Genomic DNA, 21,074 nt, shown 5'->3' on the forward strand with positions numbered 1-21,074 from the left:
ATTATAAAAAATAATGTTGATCTATGCAAGAAAAGTATAACAATTTTCAGTGACCCTAGAAAACCCCCTGAAGAAGGGAGAATTTGAGTTGAGAGAAAAATTTTAGTAACAAAAGAAATACATAAAAACATTTTTTTTTAAAACATTCACAAAAAACCAAGAAATACATGAAAAAAAAATTACAAAAATCGATTAAGTATTTCTATTTGAAGCCTCAGCAGTTCGAGCATGGGCTCTCTACGGCCCTGACCCCTTCCACGTCCACGTCCACGTCCCCGTCCCCGTCCCCTTCCACGTCCCCGGTGGTTTGCTCAAAGAGGAGCGTGTTGAGCAACAGCAACAGGAGCAATCTGCTGCGGAATGTGTGGAATGAAGTTCAGAGGAGCGATCTGCTGCTGCGGGATGAAGTTCAGAGGAGCAACGTTGTTCTGTGGAGCGTTGTTGTTCTGCGGAATGAAGTTCAGAGGAGCGTTATTGTTCTGCGGAATGAAGTTCAGAGGAGCGTTATTGTTCTGTGGAATGAAGTTCAGAGGAGCGTTGTTGTTCTGCGGAGCGTTGTTGTTCTGCTGAGCGTTGTTATTCTGCGGAGCGTTGTTGTTCTGCGAAGCGTTGTTGTTCTGCGGAATGAAGTTCAGAGGAGCGGTGTTGTTCTGTGGAGCGTTGTTGTTCTGCGGAGCGTTGTTGTTCTGCAGAATGAAGTTCAGAGGAGAGTTATTGTTCTGCGGAGCGTTGTTGTTCTGCGGAGCATTGTTGTTCTGTGAAGCGTTTGTAACGGCCAAGCCTTTTCAGTTCAGTGTTTTGCTCATCATTTTTGGCATTCCCTCACATTTTGTTCAGGTTTTCTCTGTGTTTCTCATTTTTCTCGGTTTTTCAGTTCTCAGTGTTCATCATTTTGGATTCTAATTTGTTTATTTATGTTAATTTATTCAAATATGCATTTTTCCAATTTTTGGTTTTGGTCAGTAATTTATACATTTTTATCATTTATCAACTTTGACCTATGACCTAGAATTTATCATTCTGTAAATTACACATTTTCTAGAATTTGCTTTTTAAGCGAGGACTTTCATTTTCACATCAGTTCAACAAGAGATTTCGTGGAGTGAACATCAAATTTTTCTAAGTCCAACTTCAAACAAGACTTAGTCACATAACTTATAAACTTTTCTCTCATCAATATGAGTTCAGTATATTAAATTTTTATCACACCACTGCCTGGATTATTCAAGCCTCACACTTCAGGCAAGCTGGTAAGTTTTTTCAGCCATTTTGTTTTTGTCGGCCATTTTGTTTTTTTTCTTTCTTGATGCTTTTGCATCATAAGGCATTAAGATTAGGCTACGAATAGCTTACTTTATTTTCAACTAATACTATTCAATCAATTCATCAATCAATATTCAAATTTATACATTCAAAAAGGCTTATACTTTAGTTTTTACTTTAGACTTAAGCTTTTTCCTTGTGATTAATATTTAGTATTTTTTCAATTTCAATTTTCAGTTTGAACATATCATACATCACACATGTTACAAACACTTGTGACCGCTTATCCAATTTATTTTCCCCACTCCGTGAATCCCTACAGCGTTGTTGTTCTGCGGAATGAAGTTCAGAGGAGCAATGTTGTTCTGCGGAGCGTTGTTGTTCTGCGGAGCGTTGTTGTTCTGCGAAGCGTTGTTGTTCTGTGGAGCGTTGTTGTTCTGTGCTAGCTCTACTGGCTGGTCTAAATCGTCCTGGCCTGGCTGATCTGAATCTGAATCTTCCTGGCCTGGCTGATCTGAATCTTCCTGGCCTGGCTGATCTGAATCTTCCTAGCCTGGCTGATCTATATCTATGACTAGGTCAGCTGTGACCCCTTCCTCGTTAATGCCCTGATACAAAGAAAAATTAAACTAACATGTATATTTCTTGTCAAAATGCTTCAAATTTTAATCTACTTTTGCGAACTTTGTCGGATGAAAATGATTTACCAAACAAAAATTGCCTAAAAACTGAGAAATGTTCCATGAATCCGATAAAACCAGTTTCACTTTAAGCTATCTTTTCCTTCTTAAAGAAGTTAGACTTGTTCTCAGACCCAAAAATTAAGAAAGAAGAAAACATCCCGAGGGTGTCAACCAAGTGGGGCTAAAAATCCTTTTAGAATTGGATCACTTAAAGTTTTGACAAATTCTTGAGAACTATTCTAACTGTAGGAAACAACTCAGATGCTATCTAATACTTACATAAGCTATTGTAGAGGCATTTGAGGCAGGAGGATCAGGAGAATCAGGAGGTTGAGGTTGATCTGGGTTAATGTGGTTGTCATTCATCAAATCTTCGATGAGGTTTGGGTTGTATGCAACAAATCGTCTGGCCATTATTGCTATTAATATTATATTCTGCTGGAAAAAAAAAACATAAATGAAAAGAAGAAGCCTGATGATGGAATAAAACCCAAAATTTCGCTTTAGTTTTGCTTTAGAATTTCTAATCTCTTATTTTTTATCAATATGACATGGCTAACAGATATGATAAATGAAGGGGGAGGGTGAGGGGGAGGGTGAGGGAGGGGGTTTCATCTCTCTTATTATTAGAGGTCTTATGGTCGCATTTTTTGATCTCATAATTATCGAAAAGTTTCACCCAAGCAGACAATGTCGAATTTATGAATGTTCAGAAATGCAGAAAGAGATTTAATCTTATGTTTCAATCCAAACTAACATTATTCAAAGAGAAATTGAAAAATAATGGGAATAAAGTTTTTTCTACGTCACCGTTGTGGTAGTCTGCGACGAAAAAGAAAAGTAGAAATGCTTACAAGTACGGTGAATGGAAAAGTACCCAGATTACCACCAATTGACAGGTTGCCAGGGAAGAAAAAAAGGGCAGCTGCCTAAAAGCAGTTGAAATTTTTTGGAGCATTCTAAAGAAATCAAAAGTATGGAATATATAAGTATGGAACTTAGATCCCTATACTTGGAAATCGAAACATCAACGAAAACGAAATTGTTTGATCTGAAGAGGAACACTATCGACAATAATCTCCGAGAGATTCTACAAGCTCTTCATGCAATCAGTGGATGTGATTCAACAAGTGCATTCAGCGAAATCGGAAAGGTACAACTACTTTATTATGCTATGAAATTTTTTAACAAAGAGCATGGAGCTTGAACGCGATCTTTTTCAACTTAGAATTTAAATTTGAGAATTCCTTTCCGTGCGCGATTCTTATTAAATATGTTATACTGTGGCATTCTCTGACATTTTGAGAAATAAGCGTTTTATCTGTTTTGACTTATATAATATATATTTTATATATTTTGATATATTATGATAATATTTTTGTAGGTAAAATGCAAAACAGTGATGATGTCGAATAAAAGATTCATAGAGGCAGCTAAATCAATCGGTAACAACTACAACATATCGGACAAAGTTATCAACACGTTAGAAGAATACATGTGCAAACTGTACGGGACTGATAATACCAATATCAACAAAGTCCGTTATCATTTGTTTACAAAGTCAAAAACAATTCCTGATCCGAACAGGTATGTTTTCAGTCCACATCCTTGAAATTTCACAAAAAGTATCTTCTACCTTATAGAGCATCCTTTGTTTATTTGTGATTGTTTGTTACCGTTGACATGAAATAAATAGCTACAAGAGGCTAATGAAATTCAACCTATTTAAGCTTACAAAAGTCTTAAATGAAATATCCTTTTGATGTGGCACTAGCATTGGTAAAGATCTGGACATTGTTTTATTTCTACTTTAAGACTTCCACCAACGAGAGACGCATTGTATCAACACATCAAACGAGCTAGCTACCAAACCCGAGAGTGGAAATTGGCAATGGACCGGTTTTATCAATAGGAATCCCCTGTTGGGCATGGTACGTTCATATTTATTGCTAATTTTTGACCAAATTTTTCAAATACGCTAGTAAAGGTAGTAAATCGAACTTAAAGATGTCGGTAGGCTTATGATTAACAAGGGTTGTTTTGGCCTATTTGGAGGATGCGTACTTAATGTCAACTGGATGGAAAACAAGCCCGCCCCTGACGCAGTTCTCGAGTTTGCATCTTGCAAGTGCAAGAAAACTAAATGCTGTAACAAGCAATGTAAATGTAAATCGCTTGGACTCCCTTGCACCGATTTATGTGAATGTGTGAACTGTGAGAACGAACCAATCGCCTCTGAAGAGCAGAAAGACGACGAAGTCGTCGGTGATGACGAGGGAATGGACGTTGACGTAATCGATTTTGAAGATTTATTGGATGAAGGCGATGAACAGTTCTTTTTATAACTTTTTATAGCTTTTTTATTCCTTCTTTACTCAAAAAATGAGCCTTATTAGTTAAACTTTTCTACTTTGTTGCTATTCATTGCTAAATCTTTTAACTTTCATCCAAATACATTCAATGAAATGTTAGCGAGTTTTTAATTGAAGATGTGCATCATTACCAGAGAAATTTACTATGTTAATATTGGTTTTGAATGTAATTTTGATTGATAATTATTTTATATCATTGTTTATAACAATATTGACATGCTACTTTCAATCGTTAGGAATATTACTTCAGTCGTTGTATGTTTTGTATTTTCTCATTAATTAATCCAATTCAAATTACAATTTTCCCTAGGATAAAGTAAAATTCTTTAACATTGAAGCTCGTTTAGTTGGTTCAGTGTTCTGCAAGAGTGTGTTAGTTTTGATTTTGTGATACTTTAGGTATTGCGTATGTTAATTTCCTCTATTTTTACGTAATTTGTTTCAATTTTATGCTTGAAAATCTTAATCATCTTTGACATTAAAATTCTTCATATTTCTGGTCTGCATTTTCTACTTTCCTTTTTTGACGTCAGTTTTATCATTTTGTTATGTTTTTTATTATACATGGTTGTCTTTGAAATAGAATATCTTGAGTTTCACTTAAGCTTTTGAAACAAAATTTTCAACAGCGCTTACTTACATGCTAAGGATTAATTCAATGTAAAAATACGTCAAAAAATTAATTTCTAAACATGTTTTTTTTTAAACGTTAGTCGGCAGGAGTAGAAAAAAAGGTAAAACTTTTGCATAATTACCAAGAAATGAAAAAAACTGGAAGGGATACAGCAATGTTTTTGCTATTGAAAGTTAGCCCGTTTTATCAGTAACAGATTGGCAAAGTTTCATTTGAATTCAATAAACCGTTTAAAAGTTAGATATAACTTAGTAAATATAATTGACCTCAAAAAAATATCGCTATATTTGCATTCCGGTCCGTAAAATAGACATCTACAAGAAAATTTCGGACGGCAAACAAGTAAATTCGGAAACTTCAGGCGTAGCACTACATGATGATATATGTTTGCACGTGCCTCTACGACTGTCATAGTTGACCTCTCCAGCTCCCGGACTATTGCGCCATTTTTGTCAAAGTATTCATTTTTATGCCCTGAATCTACCTACTGGCTACATACTTTACTGAACTCAGTATCGTCAAAATTATCAGGAAGCAAAGTTCAGCCAAAGTTAGCCTATCCCATCCCGCATACGCGGGTGATTTTTTGAAAATTAAAAAAAAAATTTGTGTCTTGGTCTGGGTCTGCAACGTGAGTTGATTTTCTTGTTTTTCAGGATTCCCAAATCGAGGAATCCAGACGTAGAGTGCCTTTGAAACTGTTTTACAACTTTTATTTGTTGAAAGAATGGTTTTTTTTAAATAATAACATACAACTAGATTTTAAACAATCAATAAGGTAAAAAGCCTACTTCTCTTCCCACATGCCTTGTTTGATACGAATCGCACCCAAGACGCGTTAGAACCACACGCTACCACTGATACGCTTCACACCAAAAACGCGATAGAGCCACATCCCTCTATTGATACGCTTTCGAAACCAAAATGTGTTAGAACCTAGAACCTTCCACTGATACTCTTCACCCTAAAACGCGATAAACCATACTCCTCCACCGAAACACGTCGCACCTAAAACGCATTAGATTCTAGATCCTTCCGCTGATACACTTTGCTCCCAAAACGCAGTAGAACCACACCTTTTCACTGATACCTCGCACATAAAACGTAAGCCAGTCTATTCCAAAGATATGTGTTTGGCTTATGATAGGATAGAATCCAGACCCTTTCAATCGTAATAAAAGTTACGAAATCAAAATTAAATCAGATGATACAGAGTTTTCATGAAATTGAGATAAGAAAACTCCTTTTCTCAGACTGTTTTAGTGTTAATGCCACCGCAGGAGGCCTAAAGCGCATTCATAGTTTCGTACGCATAAGGAAGTTGGATGAGTATCTCATAATTTTGCGCGCGTTTCAGTATGGCTAGTTATCCATAACATAATATTCCGCAATGGTCACGTCCCGTGGTAACTGAAAATTACTCTTCTTTCTTAATACGTGGGAGACATTATTTTCTTCTTTTGTTGCCGAGTTTACCTAACGGGTAATAAAATGAATTTCAATCTGGTTCCTGATTGTCTTCTTGTCTTTTCTTCGCAAAATTCTTCGCTCATAATTAATACCTTTATCTTGGAGTGTTACGTTTGAAGGTTGAAATCGATAGAGGGCAGGATGCTTCCTAAGATTTTAAATCGCTACATTATTACAGAACATTCCAAGGAATTGAAATTGACATCATACTAAATTCTAAAAAGTAAAAAATGTTTTTTTCTAAAGATACATTTTGACCAAAATTTACCTTTTTATATTCTGGAAATCGGATAATCTCTTGCATAACCACCTTTGCCGGACATTTGAATTTTTTGCAATCTTGTATCAAGATATTTTTTTGAATTGTAAGTGTGATCTAATCTCTGTTTAAATAACAGTGTTATTACTGACTTCGACGCACGATCCACCAAAGGAGCATTTCTTTGTGTTTAATTGCTGCTGAACTGGCGTCATATTCCCAAATGACATGCGAAATTTAGTTTACGTTAAAATGAATAGTTTATTTGATATACGTGTTGATTCCCAAATGACTTAGAAGAATTTGTTTGTAATTTATCCAGTCATTAGGGAATTAGGGATTTCTAGCTTATCTAGAAATTCAAGCTCCAAAAAAAAAGAATCGAAGAGGTGAGGTTGCGTGTCTTTTCTGAATTTCAACGACTAGAAGCTTCTTCCCTCAAAAAACGTTGTTCAATTTTACAACCTTTTTTAGGTTTTTGAGAATCCATCTCACTTTTTTGACTAGATGATATTTCATAGTAACATTAAACATGGGAACATATAAATAAATGAGTATTTCCAAAAACACAATAAACAGAAAGAAAAATAAATGCAATCCCGCACGAGTCAGACATACAGAAATCTGTATGTCTCTCCTTACGATTTTAGGTGAAGAAAAAAATGCGTTGGAAGTAGCTTCTAGTCGGTTATTTTCCTTTTCTCTCACGCGCGTTGAGTATTCAATTAATTTTTACATTATTTGATTGACAGTTTTATTATAAGGTTATATAAGTAATAACCGACTAGTTTACTAGTCTAAAATGCTATAAAAGCTGTGGAAATTTTCATTTAACCAGAGAAGGTTGCGAGGGTAGCTCACGCCAAATTTTGAAATGGTTTTTTGACAGAACTTGTATCAAATTATTGAACAACCTCACAACACTCATTCTCTACATAAAGATTTCAAAATTAGTAGTTGCATAATGATGAAAGAAGAATGCTGCTTTCTTGTTAAAGAGTAAGATCGTATTTTCTTATTCTTTCGTTGATTCGAGTCAAGCCACGTTACCTTGGCCCAGACCGCTGCTTGCACGTCGGGACAACTGCTTTGACTCTTGGTTTGGAACAAAGGAGATCTGGTTTGTTGGATCAACGGTGACATCTGATGTTTGGATCAACGGTGATTGCTTGCTGGTGGATCGAGGGGATTGCTGGCTGTTGGATCGAGGTGATTGCTGGTTTGGTCAACGGAGATTGGTTTGATTCGAGTCAAGCCACGCTACCTTGGTACAGACCGCTGCTCTATCTGCAAAGATTTCAATTGCTTCAGTAAGACTCTATCTACATCCGAATTCCTTTGAAATCTGCTTCAAATTTTGCGACTGAGGACAACCTGGTGGTTTTAGTTCGAGTCAAGCCACGGGACCTTGGTAAAGACCGCTGCTTGCACGTCGGTATAACTGCTCTGACTCTAGCTGCAAAGACTCGACTGCTTCGACAATGTCTATCAAACGTCACGTAGTCAACCTCAACTCAGCTTCATTGGTAAGGCTCTGTTCACACTTCAACCTTGTTTTGCGAAGTGTTCAACTCATCTGCTTCGACGCTGTCTGTCACACGTCACGTCGTCAACTCAACTGCTTCGACGCTGTCTGTCAAACGGCACATCGTCAACTCAACTGCTTCGACGCTGTCTATCAAACGTCACGTCGTCAACCTCAACTGAGCTTCATTGGTAAGGCTCTGTCTGTTCACACTTTAACTTTGTTTTGTGAAGTGTTCAACTCATCTGCTTAGACGCTGTCTGTCATATGTCACGTCGTCAACTCAACTGTTTCGACGCCGTCTATCAAAAGTCACGTCGTCAACTCAACTGCTTCGGCGCTGTCTATCAAACGTCACGTCATCGTCAACTCGACTGCTTCGACGCCGTCTATCAAAAGTCACGTCGTCAATTAAACTGCTTCGACGCCGTCTATCAAACGTCAGGTCGTCAACTCGACTGCTTCGATGCTCGGGTAAGTTATGGCATGTCTTAAAATTACCATAATTTTTAGATCGCATTAGCCGACAGAAATCGACCAAACAAATGACTGAATATGAAGGGTACTATGATGTAGTTTCTAACCTGATGTGTAACCTAATTGTTTTTTCGCTAATTTTCGCGAAAAACCGCAAAAACTGATAATTACGTCATAATCGATGACGTCATCAAAACTAAAAATTGAATTTCTCAAGGATTATTTATCCAAGCGTCTTCAAACTTTTACCAAAGATGTATCCTACTAAAGTCGATCATTTGGAAAAAAGTTTTTTTCGAAATTCTGATTACGTCAGCAAAAAATAGGATTTTTCGTTTTTTACTAATTTCTGCTGACGTCATCAAAATTTCAAAATAATTTTTTTTTCTAATGATCCTCTTTAGTGAGATGCATCTTTGGTGAAAGTTTGAAGACAATTGGATAAACCTTTATTGAGAAATTTAATTTTTAGTTTTTATGACGTCATCGATTATGACGTAATAATCCGTTTTTGCGGTTTTTCGCGAAAATCAGCGAAAAAACAATTAGGTTACACATCAGGTTAGAAACTTCATCGCAGCACCCTTCATGTTCAGTCATTTGTTTGGTCATTTTCTGTCGACTAATGCGATCTAAAAATTATGGTAATTTTCAGTTTTTGTGACATGCCATAACTTACCCGAGTGCCGTCTATCAAACGTCACGTCGTCAACTCGACTCCTTCGATGCTGTCTATCCACGTCACGTCGTCAACCTCAACTGAGCTTCATTGGTAAGGCTCTGTTCACACTATAACTTTGTTTTGTGCTCAACTCATCTGCTTCGACGCTGTCTATCCACGTCACGTCGTCAACCACAACTGAGCTTCGTTGGTAAGGCTCACACCTTCAACTTCGAGCTGTCAAGTCAACAACTGGAAACAATCTGGTGTTTTCAGCTTTGTTAGCTCCCTGTAGGACCCACTGGGGTTTCTTTCACCTTTCACCACTACTGCAAATATGATACTACGAGATGTATGGAAAGATGTCACAAATTGGGATGAACCGGTCAACAACGAAATTAAAATAAAGTGGAACAAATGGCAGTATGGCCTATCCACTATCGACATGTTCAAGTTGGAGAGATGCTACAACATTCCGATATCATTCAAGATTCAACAACACATCTTTGGCGATGCATCAGAAAACGCTTATGGTGCAGTTGCTTATCTCAGAACAACCACAGAACCGATCAACATTAGCTTTGTATCAGCCAAAGGAAGAGTTGCAACAACAAAACAAGTCCGTCTACCAAAATTGGAATTGAATGCAGCAACGATTGCAGTACGATTATACAGATTAATCATCAAAGAAATTGAGTTGCCAATCGAGGACAGTCATTTTGGAGTGACTCAACACTGACCCTCCAATACATAACAAATGAAAGAAATCGTTTCAAGACCTTCGTAGCAAACAGAGTCTCAGAAATTCGAGAAGTGACACAATCTTCACAATGGCATCACGTTAATGGTGAAGAAAATTCGAATAATTAAAAAAACGAAGTTGGCTCAAAGAACCATCATTCTTAATGGCATTCTTAACGAATCAACTTGGAAGGACAAGAAGATTGAAGAAATCGACCCTGGTGATACCGAAATCAGAAAAACCTTCATTTCAATGATTAGACAGGACAGTTCAACCTGGTTACCCTACACGGATTACTCAAACTTTAACAAGATTGTACGTTACATGATTACATGGCTTGGGTTCTTCGTTATACCCGTAACCTTCGAACTGAAGCTAAAAGGAAACGTGAGAAATCCAAGAAGGAACGATATAAAGGAAAACCATACCTAGCACCAGAAGAAATCAAAGCTGCAACAATTATCGTCATCAAGGATGTTCAGCTATCAGAATTCGATGAAGAAATCGATGACCTTACAAAGAAACAGGAATTTGAAAGGGAGAGCAAACTCTATATATTCCAACCATTCCTGGACAAACATGGTATCTTGAGAATCGGTGGTAGACTCAAGAATGCCCCTGTCTCACGTGAAGCAAAACATTAAATCGTTATTCCAAAAGGAGATGTTGCATCACTTATTGCTGAGAAATATCACAAAGAGAATGGTCACAGTGGTGTAAATCAAACCTTATCCGAAGTTAGACAGAAATATTGGATATTATGTGGAAGACAAGAAATCAAAACAGTCATCAAAGCATGCGTTGAATGTCAAAGATTAAAAAACAAACCTGAGATTCCAATGATGGCTGACTTAACTTACAGCAGAATGCAACTCAACCAACCACCAACTTACATTTCGAGCAAAAAACGAACATATTTCACCTGCATTCCCGAAATCCTTTGAGCTTCTGTAATCTGAAAATCGTGTGGTCGTTCTTAATTCGTACTCTTTTTACTCGTATTTTTTTGGAGATGATGATGAATATTATATTTCTGAATCAGAGGAAAGTGTTAATGGAGAAAACGATGACGAGGACTACCAGGAAGAAAATAGCAGTGAAACAGATATGATTCAAAAAGAAGAAGTTGAAGGTGACATTTAAATTAATAGTGAGGAAAAGAATAAGCAACCAACACCAGGTAAGCGTGTAAATTTTAACCCGGATGATATGGGGCCGTCCACATAGTACGTACGCACTAAAATGTCGAAAATCAGATACCCCTCCCCCTGTACGCAAGCGTACGCAAATGGCTATACCCCCTGGTAAGTTCGTACTTTTCATCCAGACCCCAGCAAACACATGACGTCATTATGACGTTCAATTTACATCATTTTTACGTCACATCCTAATATGATGTAAATTCAACACCAATATGACATCAGATTACACGACATTTGTATCCGAACATTCATTTGATGTTGAAACAAGAAGCCCGTTGGGCGTGAAGGCCCAGCGAAAAGTAACGTGTTGAAAACGAGCGTGCAAAACAGCAAATGCATGACCCCGTTGACATGGATCAAAGTGAAGACAGGAAAAAAAATTCAAAATCACCGCGGTACTTCTCATTGGTTAGACGCTTGAAATTTTATTGAATGATCTCCTACCAACCGGGCCTACACAGGCGCAGGTTCAACTTTCCAATAAAATTCGGTTAGTGTAAAACGCAGGTCACAGGTCACAGGTCGCAGGTCACAGGTCAACAAAGTGCAGACCGGAAAAAAAATAAGATCATAACATATACATAACATAACATCAATACATAGCGCATTAAATTACAAAAAAGTAATACAGCTATTTAGATATTATAAAATGACAATTGAATAGAATAACAACCTATTTTGACATAGTGACACTTACTTACAAAAATAATGACAAAATCATAAAATATGATGCTTAGCAAGACAAAAGCACGAAAAATATTTATTATACATAATGTGATGTGGATGGTGTGAATGGATATAAAATGGCACCAAACAGAAGCTTGCAAGGACCCTAAGAGAGTGGTTTTAGAAGGATGGAACTAATTAATTATTCAATTGTCATTATAATGACTTAATGACAATTTTTGACAAAAATATTGACAGAATTACAAAATATCATGTCTTGCAAGAGAAAAACACCAAAAATATTCAGCATGCCGAATGCGATGATAACAATATGGCTGGATATAAAATTACACCAATCAGTAGCTCGTGAGTTCTCTGAGAAGGTAGTTTTAGAGCGATTTGTTTTATTATATGTAACCATCATATAACATTACAAACATTACAATATGTAATATACCTGTTATACGTATAATATGGTTTCAAATATTTTCTGGTCTGCGTTATACACGGCGCAAACTGCGAAAGATCGATAAAAGCACATGGTTAAATTTTGATGTTTGAAATGGTTTTATATGGATGAAATTGCTTGAGAATTATGTTTTTGATAATTCTTTGTGTTTTCCAAACACTTTCCTCTGCAATGACATTGATTAGAGTTAACCTGTCATCACTGACCTGTGACCTGTGACCTGCGACCTGTGACCTGTGACCTGCGTTTTACACTAACCGAATAAAATTCTAGCCTGTGTATCCAGACTCAAAATTTCAGAAAAAAAAATCTTATCTGGTGTAACTAAAAATGTCGGGTACAGTTTGTTTGATACTGCCTGTGAGTGAACCCTTGTTGACAGACTATCAAAACCCAGGGCAGACACACATAATTAACTTACCATATAACCTCTTTTACAAACTCAAAAAACTTTCAAAACTACTTTAAACTACATCAAAACATCAGCCACATCAGGCCATATTTGAGGTATTTTCCATTTTGTTTAGAAATGAACCTGTGTTTTCATTTTCATTTGTTCATCTTTTTTCACAAGGTCAGCTTTTTCCATAAATTATGCGCGCCCATAGAAAAATATAAAAAAATCCCCCGAATATTCTGCTTAGTGAGTGGGCGCTTTTTAACGAATTAGGTGCACTCACATATGCAGGGAGAAATATCCCTGCAGGCATGTTAGTTGGACCAGACCGTAAACAAGAAAAATGATTTTTAAAGAACTAGACGGTAAAATAGTTTTTACGGTCTGCATATACAAGCTAATAAAATTCATGTGGTTAATGTGAGTTAACAGTTAATGCGAAGATCCAGAAATGACCATTTTCACTGTTCATGCCTTGCAACCATGATCAATCTAGTTTGAATTTGCCCATGAGCTGCATTTTAGTGCCATTAGCAGATTCCAGAATCAGTTTATATACTTTGAATAATTACCATCAACTGCTCCAACTTGGGACTATCTGAAAAAACATGGGACGGCAATCGGCCACCATTTCACCGAACTTCCAAAGTCATTTGATTTGAGTTAGGGAAAGGCGTATTTAAAAATGCACGATTTCTATTTCGATTTTACAGTAAGTGAAAATACAGACCAGATATGCAACAGTCCCATGTTTCGACCAATCGTCCCAAGTTAGAGACGGTTGACGGTATGTGAGTCGAGTTTGAAAAATCAAGCCACCGCCTGTTTAATGCGACAGATCCAGAATTGACCATTTTATTTAATGTGTAGAATCATGAAAAAAAGTCCCAATCTTGTTAAAGTTTACACATGAGCTGCATTTTAGTCTCCGCTAACAAATTCCAATAATCAGATTTGAAATAATTCTGTGTCGAGTTTGAAAAATCAAACCACCGCACCAATCGTCAAACGAGACAGATCCAGAAATAACCATTTTCACGCGTAGCCTCATGGAAAAAGTACCAATCTTGTTCCAATTTACACATGAGCTCCATTTTAGTGTCCATTACCAAATTCCAGAATCAGTTTACTTTTAATAATCATGTGTCGAGTTTGAAAATTATACCACGTCCCACCAGCAGCCACTGACCGTTGTTAGCGACAGATCCAGAAGTGACTGTTTTCTTGTGTAGCATCAAGGAAAAAGTTCCAATCTTATTCAAATTTACACATGAGCTGCATTTCAGTTTATTTATTTCTATGTCAGAAGTCATTATTTCCTAAAAATAAAGTCTTTTCGAAAGCAATAAACTAAAAATAAAAGTGATTTTTAAGGTAGAATTTTCACTCATAAAACTTTATGAAAACTTGAGCAAAGACTATAAGATATGGCAGAATGTTGAAAAAGGTTTATAAAAGAAAATCATTACAAAATATCTTTGGTTTGAAAGTCTCTTGACCACTAAAGCAAAGAAAATGTTCAAGAAAGTATGAATCGACCTCCTCGCTTCGACCGCCATTTTGTTTTGTTTTGAAATTTGTTTTTGAAGGAGCGCGAAATCAGAAAATATATCATTTATAGCCAGTATCCGACTTTAGCAACCTTTTCCCTCTCCAAACGGCAAAATTAAAAAGTGTGTTACTATAGTTTCAAGCGCCGTTTCTACCAAAACGGACGGACAGACAGCGGAAGGACGCAACGGACGGAAAGTTGCAAATGAAAGGCCCTATCGCTAGCGCTGGGCCAATGATCTTTCTTTTAGTGACATCAGAATCAGACAAGAAAATGAATGTTTGAATGATGTCATGTATAAGAATGTCAGAGCTAAGATGTCAGTTTGACGTTAATTTAATGTCTTTTTTGAGACGTAATTTACAGACCCTGATAACGATGTCATATAGATATACGGTATTCAGACATCATAAAACAAATATTAAAACAATATCTTTTCGATGTAACATTTTAGACGTTTTAAATATGTTGAAAAATGAACGTTTGAATGATGTCATGTATATGAATGTCAGAGCTAAGATGTCAGTTTGACATTAATTTAATGTCTTTTTTGAGAAGTAATTTACAGACCCTGATAACGATGTCATATAGATATACGGTATTCAGACATCATAAAACAAATATTAAAACAATATCTTTTCGATGTAACATTTTAGACGTTTAAATATGTTTGAAAAATGAATGTTTGAATGATGTCATGTATAAGAATGTCAGAGCTAAGATATCAGTTTGACATTAATTTAATGCCTTTAAAAACGAAAAACGACTTATTAAGTCTTTTCTATTTGGAAAATGCTCCATCCTTAAGCCACCACAAATTTTACTTGTTTCCGCCGGTTGATAATCTTTTTCGAGTCAACCGGTCTCAAGAAAATGAATAAATTATTTTCGTTTTACAAACTTTCTCTAGATTTGGGACATTATTTGCATGGTCAAAGCTGTCTGGTCTGGTTTTGTTGATATAACAGTTGGTAAAACCCAAAATAGGTCTTTTCTTTCGTCACCCGGTAAGGTAGACAGGAAACCTGTCCTGTATTTTTATAATCTGATGTATACAGGACGGGTATGACCTGTGAACCAGTGGGAAATTCGCATTAAGCGCTGTCCTCACTTTTTAAAATAAAAACCAAATTTCGGAAGTTGCGTTTTCTCCAAGAAAGTGCGACCAGTGAAAAAATAACAGAATTTGATTGGCTGTGTTTTCAACCGTTATTAGGATCTGGGAAATTCAAACTATCAGCCCATACCATGCTATATATCTCGCCATCAGTATATAAAATAAGAAATTATAGCATGGATCTCCAGGCTACCGGTAACGCGGAGACGAAAAACTTTTAGGGATGGCCTATTACAATAAAAAAAATAAGGTTTTTGATTCACACTCTTTTTTTTAATAAGGGTGGTGCATTTTTGTTTTAAGATGATACTCTTAACTTTTTAGTCGAAATCATCCATAAGGCATTCTTAGGTTAAAATCAAAACCCTACCCTATATACGAAGGAAAATTAAAGAATTTTGTTGACGCTTTGTCAGTTTGGTCAGTTTAAGAAATGGGTGCTACACAGATTAAAAAGCTCTAAACTGGACATCCTTGCTTTTTGTTACAAAATTTTAGAATGGGCATATTCTTAGGACAATTCTAACTTTTTTGGCCAATTTCATCATGGCGTATTCTTATATAAAAAAGCGCGTAACCCCATGAACATAACTTTAGTTTTCCGCAATATTTCGAAATCGTGAGTAGAGTGGAAGATTGTTTTTCACCGCTATTGGTTTTACGTTTCATTTTTATACCTGCTGATAAAAAAGGTCATCCAACCAAAAATCGTCTATTTTTTGAAGTAAAACTTGATTAGCTTCAGTTCTATACAGTAACTTTTGCACATGTTTATTTTTTAACTCAGATAGAATCAGATTCAAAATTATTTTCGAATCAGAGAGAGCAATGATTATTTGTCTTAATTAATTTCTTTCAATCATTTAGGATTGCGTTTTTTTTGCTAAATCTCGCTGCTCTCAACCGATAACTACGATACGATAACGGCTAACTTGTTGAGAACTTTCCCAAACTGTCGTTATCAATCACACCCCTGCATCATAATCTGTTGAAAATGTTTATGTCAGCTGAATCTAGTTTAGCGTACCGAATTGCAATTGTTCTGCTTCATGAAAATAAATAGATATGATACATTTTAATCGATACAATTTAACAGGATCAAAACCGCAATAAACATAGGGTTCCATTGGGTCTGTAAAAATGAAGCTCAGAATATTTACCACTTAACCTGGGTAAATGACAAGGTATAAGAGGTCCCTACTATAACGCAGGGACCAGGTCAAATATTTTCATTTGCTTGTATTTACACATTTTGTATTCGAAAACATTAGCAGTTTTCTTATAGATATTAGCAGCGCTAAAATAGGGTCGAAACCATAGTCTCTGTTTGGATATTTCTTTTTCTAATCCTGCAAAATTCATATGCTTTTTGGCAGATAGAATCTATTCGTTTTTTATTTTCTTGGTTCGAGCGAATATCATTTTCTTTTATTTTATTTTGCACACTATTTAAAAAGTGTTCCAAAATTGGCCGGTAGGCAGTTAGGTTTTGATGGAGATAATACTCCGCAATGAGAAGTCTTTCTGTAATCACCACCATGCTCATTTACGGAATGAAGTTGGTCTCGAAATGAGGATATACTTATATATGATATACTAAAGCGTGCGATATAAAGTTTCAATTTTGTTGAAAACTGAAACTTTGATTGGATTTACTTTAAACTTTCCATGTTTGAATACCCCCTGCACAGCAAATAGAACCACGATGACATTCCTGTCTCTGTGCCTCAGTGGGTACTAAAAGCTTAATGATATGAAAGTCAAGTCTTAAAACCCACAGGGTCAGGTGAAATTGTAATGTTTTTCTAGTGGGGTCAGAAAATTCTTTTATTGTTCTTTCATCATATTTTCAGTGGGTCGGATCTTTTTAAATCTTTGTTTTACCACTGGGGCGAGAGAAAATATCCGATTTTCTACTAAGGTGACCATTTCCACACTGGGGCAAGCAAGTGGAACTTTTTGGGGAACTTTTCCACTGAGGTGACCAGTGGGGCGGGTCTCAATGGTTCACAGGCACAGGAGTTTACGATATATAAAAAATTTAGGATAGCTCCAAATAGGTTTCTTCTTGGACTCCATTTAAGATACTCCTTATTTTAAGATACACAAAAAGTATGACAGCGATGTGAAAACCAATATTTTCAGGTATTACTTTATTTTCTCTAGGTTAGGTGGAAACATTTTGTTTTACGATGAGTTTTGGGGGTTATATGTTAGGGAAGGGGTAAAAATGGTGCACATTATGTTAACTATTCTTCTATTCAAATTTTGAAATTCCAATTTAACACACATTGATTTTTGTGAACATTCTTGGAGCTAATCTAATTAAGTTTTGAGAAAACGCTCACATATTGGAAAGAAAATACGACAAAAAAAATAAGTCTGAAAAAGAATTTTCCAAAGATTTTAAAGATTTTTTATCTTTTAGGACATATTGCATTTTTAACACTAGCATTTTCGTTTTCGCTGTGGAGGCTCAAAATTGAAAAATGAAGCCTTTCCAATACAGAAAATATACACAAATATTTACAAAAAAGTACAAATCTTTTAAAATCGTGCCATGAAAACAGCTTGGGGTATTTTATTTCTTTATACAATTTAAATTTAACGCACAGCTTCCGCCAGTTGTCTCCAGTAATCCAATTAACCAAATTTTAAGAAAAATTCACGAAAATTCTCTTGAAAGGTAAACTAACTAAGTTAACTACTTTAACTACTCTAAGTTCTAGATATAAAAAACAACATTAATATTGCAAAATAAAACTTTTTTGATTTATACTAAGCAGATATTCAATAGGTAAAAGTTGGTTATTTAGATTTATTAACCCGAGGTGATGTAATATCCAAAATTCATAATAAAAACCCCTCAAAATTATTTAACCTATTGATATGCCCTGTTGTTGAATCCTTCGTGAAGCCTGCGTGAAGCCTGAGTGAAGCCTTCTAAACCAAGGGATAATTTAAGCCCTCCCCCTAAAAAATGTAGATGAATTTACTCTGTCCCATTTATTTGCCCCTGAATGCTAGGTTTGTGGAGAATACAGTGTTACGATTTTTTAGGGGTCATGAAATAGTTACTTATGCCGTTGTATTCTTTTTAATGTTTCCACTTTGCAAATGATAGTACGAGTTACAAGAAAAAGTGTATTTAAGCGTAGATACTAAACACCAAAACGGGTGGGAAACTAGTGGAGACGAATGCAAACGAGTGGAAACGAATGAAAAACAACTGGAAACACATGAAAACGAGTGCTAGGGGTAAAGATAAATTGGCATTCGGGTTCTATTTGGGTTCTAATGGTGATCGGTGCCATATACTTGATGGACCTTTACGTTTTGGCGAAAATATTGTAAAAATGTTGTTTGGATAAAAAAATCTTTCGTCACTTTTTGCTCTCACTGAACAACTGGAAACATGAAAACAAGTGGAAACGAGTGCTTGGGGTTCATATCAAACTAATGAATTTTTTTCAAATGCCTCTTAAAACATTGTTAAAAACAGAATGCTGCTTTGATAACAGAATGGAAGTGGTTTTCTTTTTGATAGCAAGTACAAGCAGCTTTTCATTTGAAACCAAACCCAGCATTTCAGATACTTTTGTGTTTTGATGTGCTTTAAATGTTTTTCATGACAAAGATCGGTGGTTGCTTCAAAGCAGATATTCTTGATACTTCTTTTTAGGCCCATAGGTGGCAAAATAAAATGAATACTGCAAGGTCGTTTTAATACAAGGAAAGATTTTTTTCCTAATAAGACCTATCTGTGTTGCTTGCTTCCAATTTTGAAAACCTTCCTAGAGAAGAAAGATTTTAGCTTTTTGCATTCCAAACTATAACACTTTGCGATATAGGAGACAAAATTTACTTCCAGCGAGAGCGACCAATCTTGGTTTGTTTACGGTGTTTGTCACAGGAGTATTATCTAGATCACCCAGCTTTTTTATCCCAATCGAATAAACAAAGCTTTTCTCAACAATTGGAATTCGTTTGGGAATAAAACATTTGTGTGCCATAATAGTCATAATATAAAATTTACTCCTCTGAAATAATAAGAAACTAATACCAGAGTTTGTTTTTGCAATGTTTTGTTTCAATTTGACTTAACTATTGAGGCAAGGTGAAGCGTGATGCTGTAGATCAAATCTGTGTTTTGACTGGGCTCGCCAACCTTTATGATTATAAAGGTACTGTCTGTTTATTGGAAAACTCCTTTCAATAAATTCAAATTCTTATGAGTCTGTTAGTGCTTTTCACTTTATATAAAATTGTCTCTTTAAATGTTTTGCTGTTCATTATTTGTTATTAATTATTTATTATTATTTGGCCTTGTTTGGTCTACCATCGTCCGGGGTGATATCGAAAATGAGCAGTCGATATCTATAAAATGCTCCAGACGGACTTGCGTAATATATAGCCTATGGTAGTCAAGTCCACTCCAACCTTCTCGTGGTGGGGCTGTTTAAACCGATAGGAGTGGGCGAAAGGCGGGTCAACTGGCGCCATAACCAGTGCTCCGGGCAGGATAAGCTCGTTAGCGTTGCCAGCAGTTATCCTAGGAGAAGGAAAATCTCTGATTTCAAAACCCGGGTAGGATGAGCTCGTTAGTGTTGCCAGCAGTTATCCTAGGAGAAGGAAAATCTCTGATTTCAAAACCTGGGTAGGATGAGCTCGTTAGTGTTGCCAGCAGTTATCCTAGGAGAAGGAAAATCTCTGATTTCAAAACCCGGGTAGGATGAGCTCGTTAGTGTTGCCAGCAGTTATCCTAGGAGAAGGAAAATCTCTGATTTCAAAACCCGGGTAGGATGAGCTCGTTAGTGTTGCCAGCAGTTATCCTAGGAGAAGGAAAATCTCTGATTTCAAAACCCGGGTGGGATGAGCTCGTTAGTGTTGCCAGCAGTTATCCTAGGAGAAGGGAAATCTCTGATTTCAAAACCAAACAACTTCTATCTCTTGGGGGTAGTCGTAGTGTCAAAGGCAGGTGTCAACATATCGACTCTCTGGCTTTGTTCACATTGCAGCTCTTTTGGTGCACTGCTCTGCGACAGAGCACTCCAAGGCAACGACAGATCCGGCCAATCATCGTTGCATCTCATCGGCTACAAGAAAACATGATAATGTCTCAAAACAGCACCAGGGTTGAAGCCCCTGAATTATCTCGTTCTATACTCATGTCTGATCGTGTCCAAAGGACTCGTAATGAAGTTGATATCCAAAACCCCTTTGGGAGGGTAAAGACTGATTTCAGAAAGAGAAAAGGACTCTTAAAACAAACCTCTTATGTGTTTATTGGTCAGCTCAACTGCCGCACCCTCAACTCTTTGTCTGCAAAAAAAGAGCTATCAATTATGGCCCTCAATTACAATATCTCAATCTGTGCTGTACAAGAACATAGAATAATGCACTCCGCTGGTGACCCGCCTATATGCACCAACACTATAGGTCCATATACGCTCTTTACAGCCTCAGCTTGGAAGTCTTCAGTTAACGCGACAATTGGCGGTGTTGGGATTCTAGTCAAGTCGTCACTTCTCAGTCTAATACAATCAATCGACAAGATTTCGGATCGCATTGTGTCTATCACATTT

The 21,074-nt window shown here is 36.4% G+C and overlaps 1 protein-coding gene across 1 annotated transcript; it reads left to right on the top strand.

Moving 5' to 3' along the window:
* The first annotated feature begins 9,681 nt into the window (after window positions 1-9,681).
* LOC136818828 (uncharacterized) lies at window positions 9,682-10,083 on the top strand. Its single transcript, XM_067075062.1, has one exon. It carries the CDS (start codon window positions 9,682-9,684, stop codon window positions 10,081-10,083), a length of 402 nt encoding a protein of 133 aa, XP_066931163.1.
* The last annotated feature ends 10,991 nt before the right edge of the window (window positions 10,084-21,074 follow it).

This window comes from Clytia hemisphaerica, unplaced genomic scaffold, assembly GCF_902728285.1.
Source record: "Clytia hemisphaerica strain Z4C2 unplaced genomic scaffold, Clytia hemisphaerica genome assembly, whole genome shotgun sequence".
Classification (NCBI taxonomy): domain Eukaryota; kingdom Metazoa; phylum Cnidaria; class Hydrozoa; order Leptothecata; family Clytiidae; genus Clytia; species Clytia hemisphaerica.

Bases quoted from the DNA above. Each gene is read 5' to 3' on its own strand.
- LOC136818828 (XM_067075062.1), top strand. From the start codon at position 9,682: ATGATACTACGAGATGTATGGAAAGATGTCACAAATTGGGATGAACCG.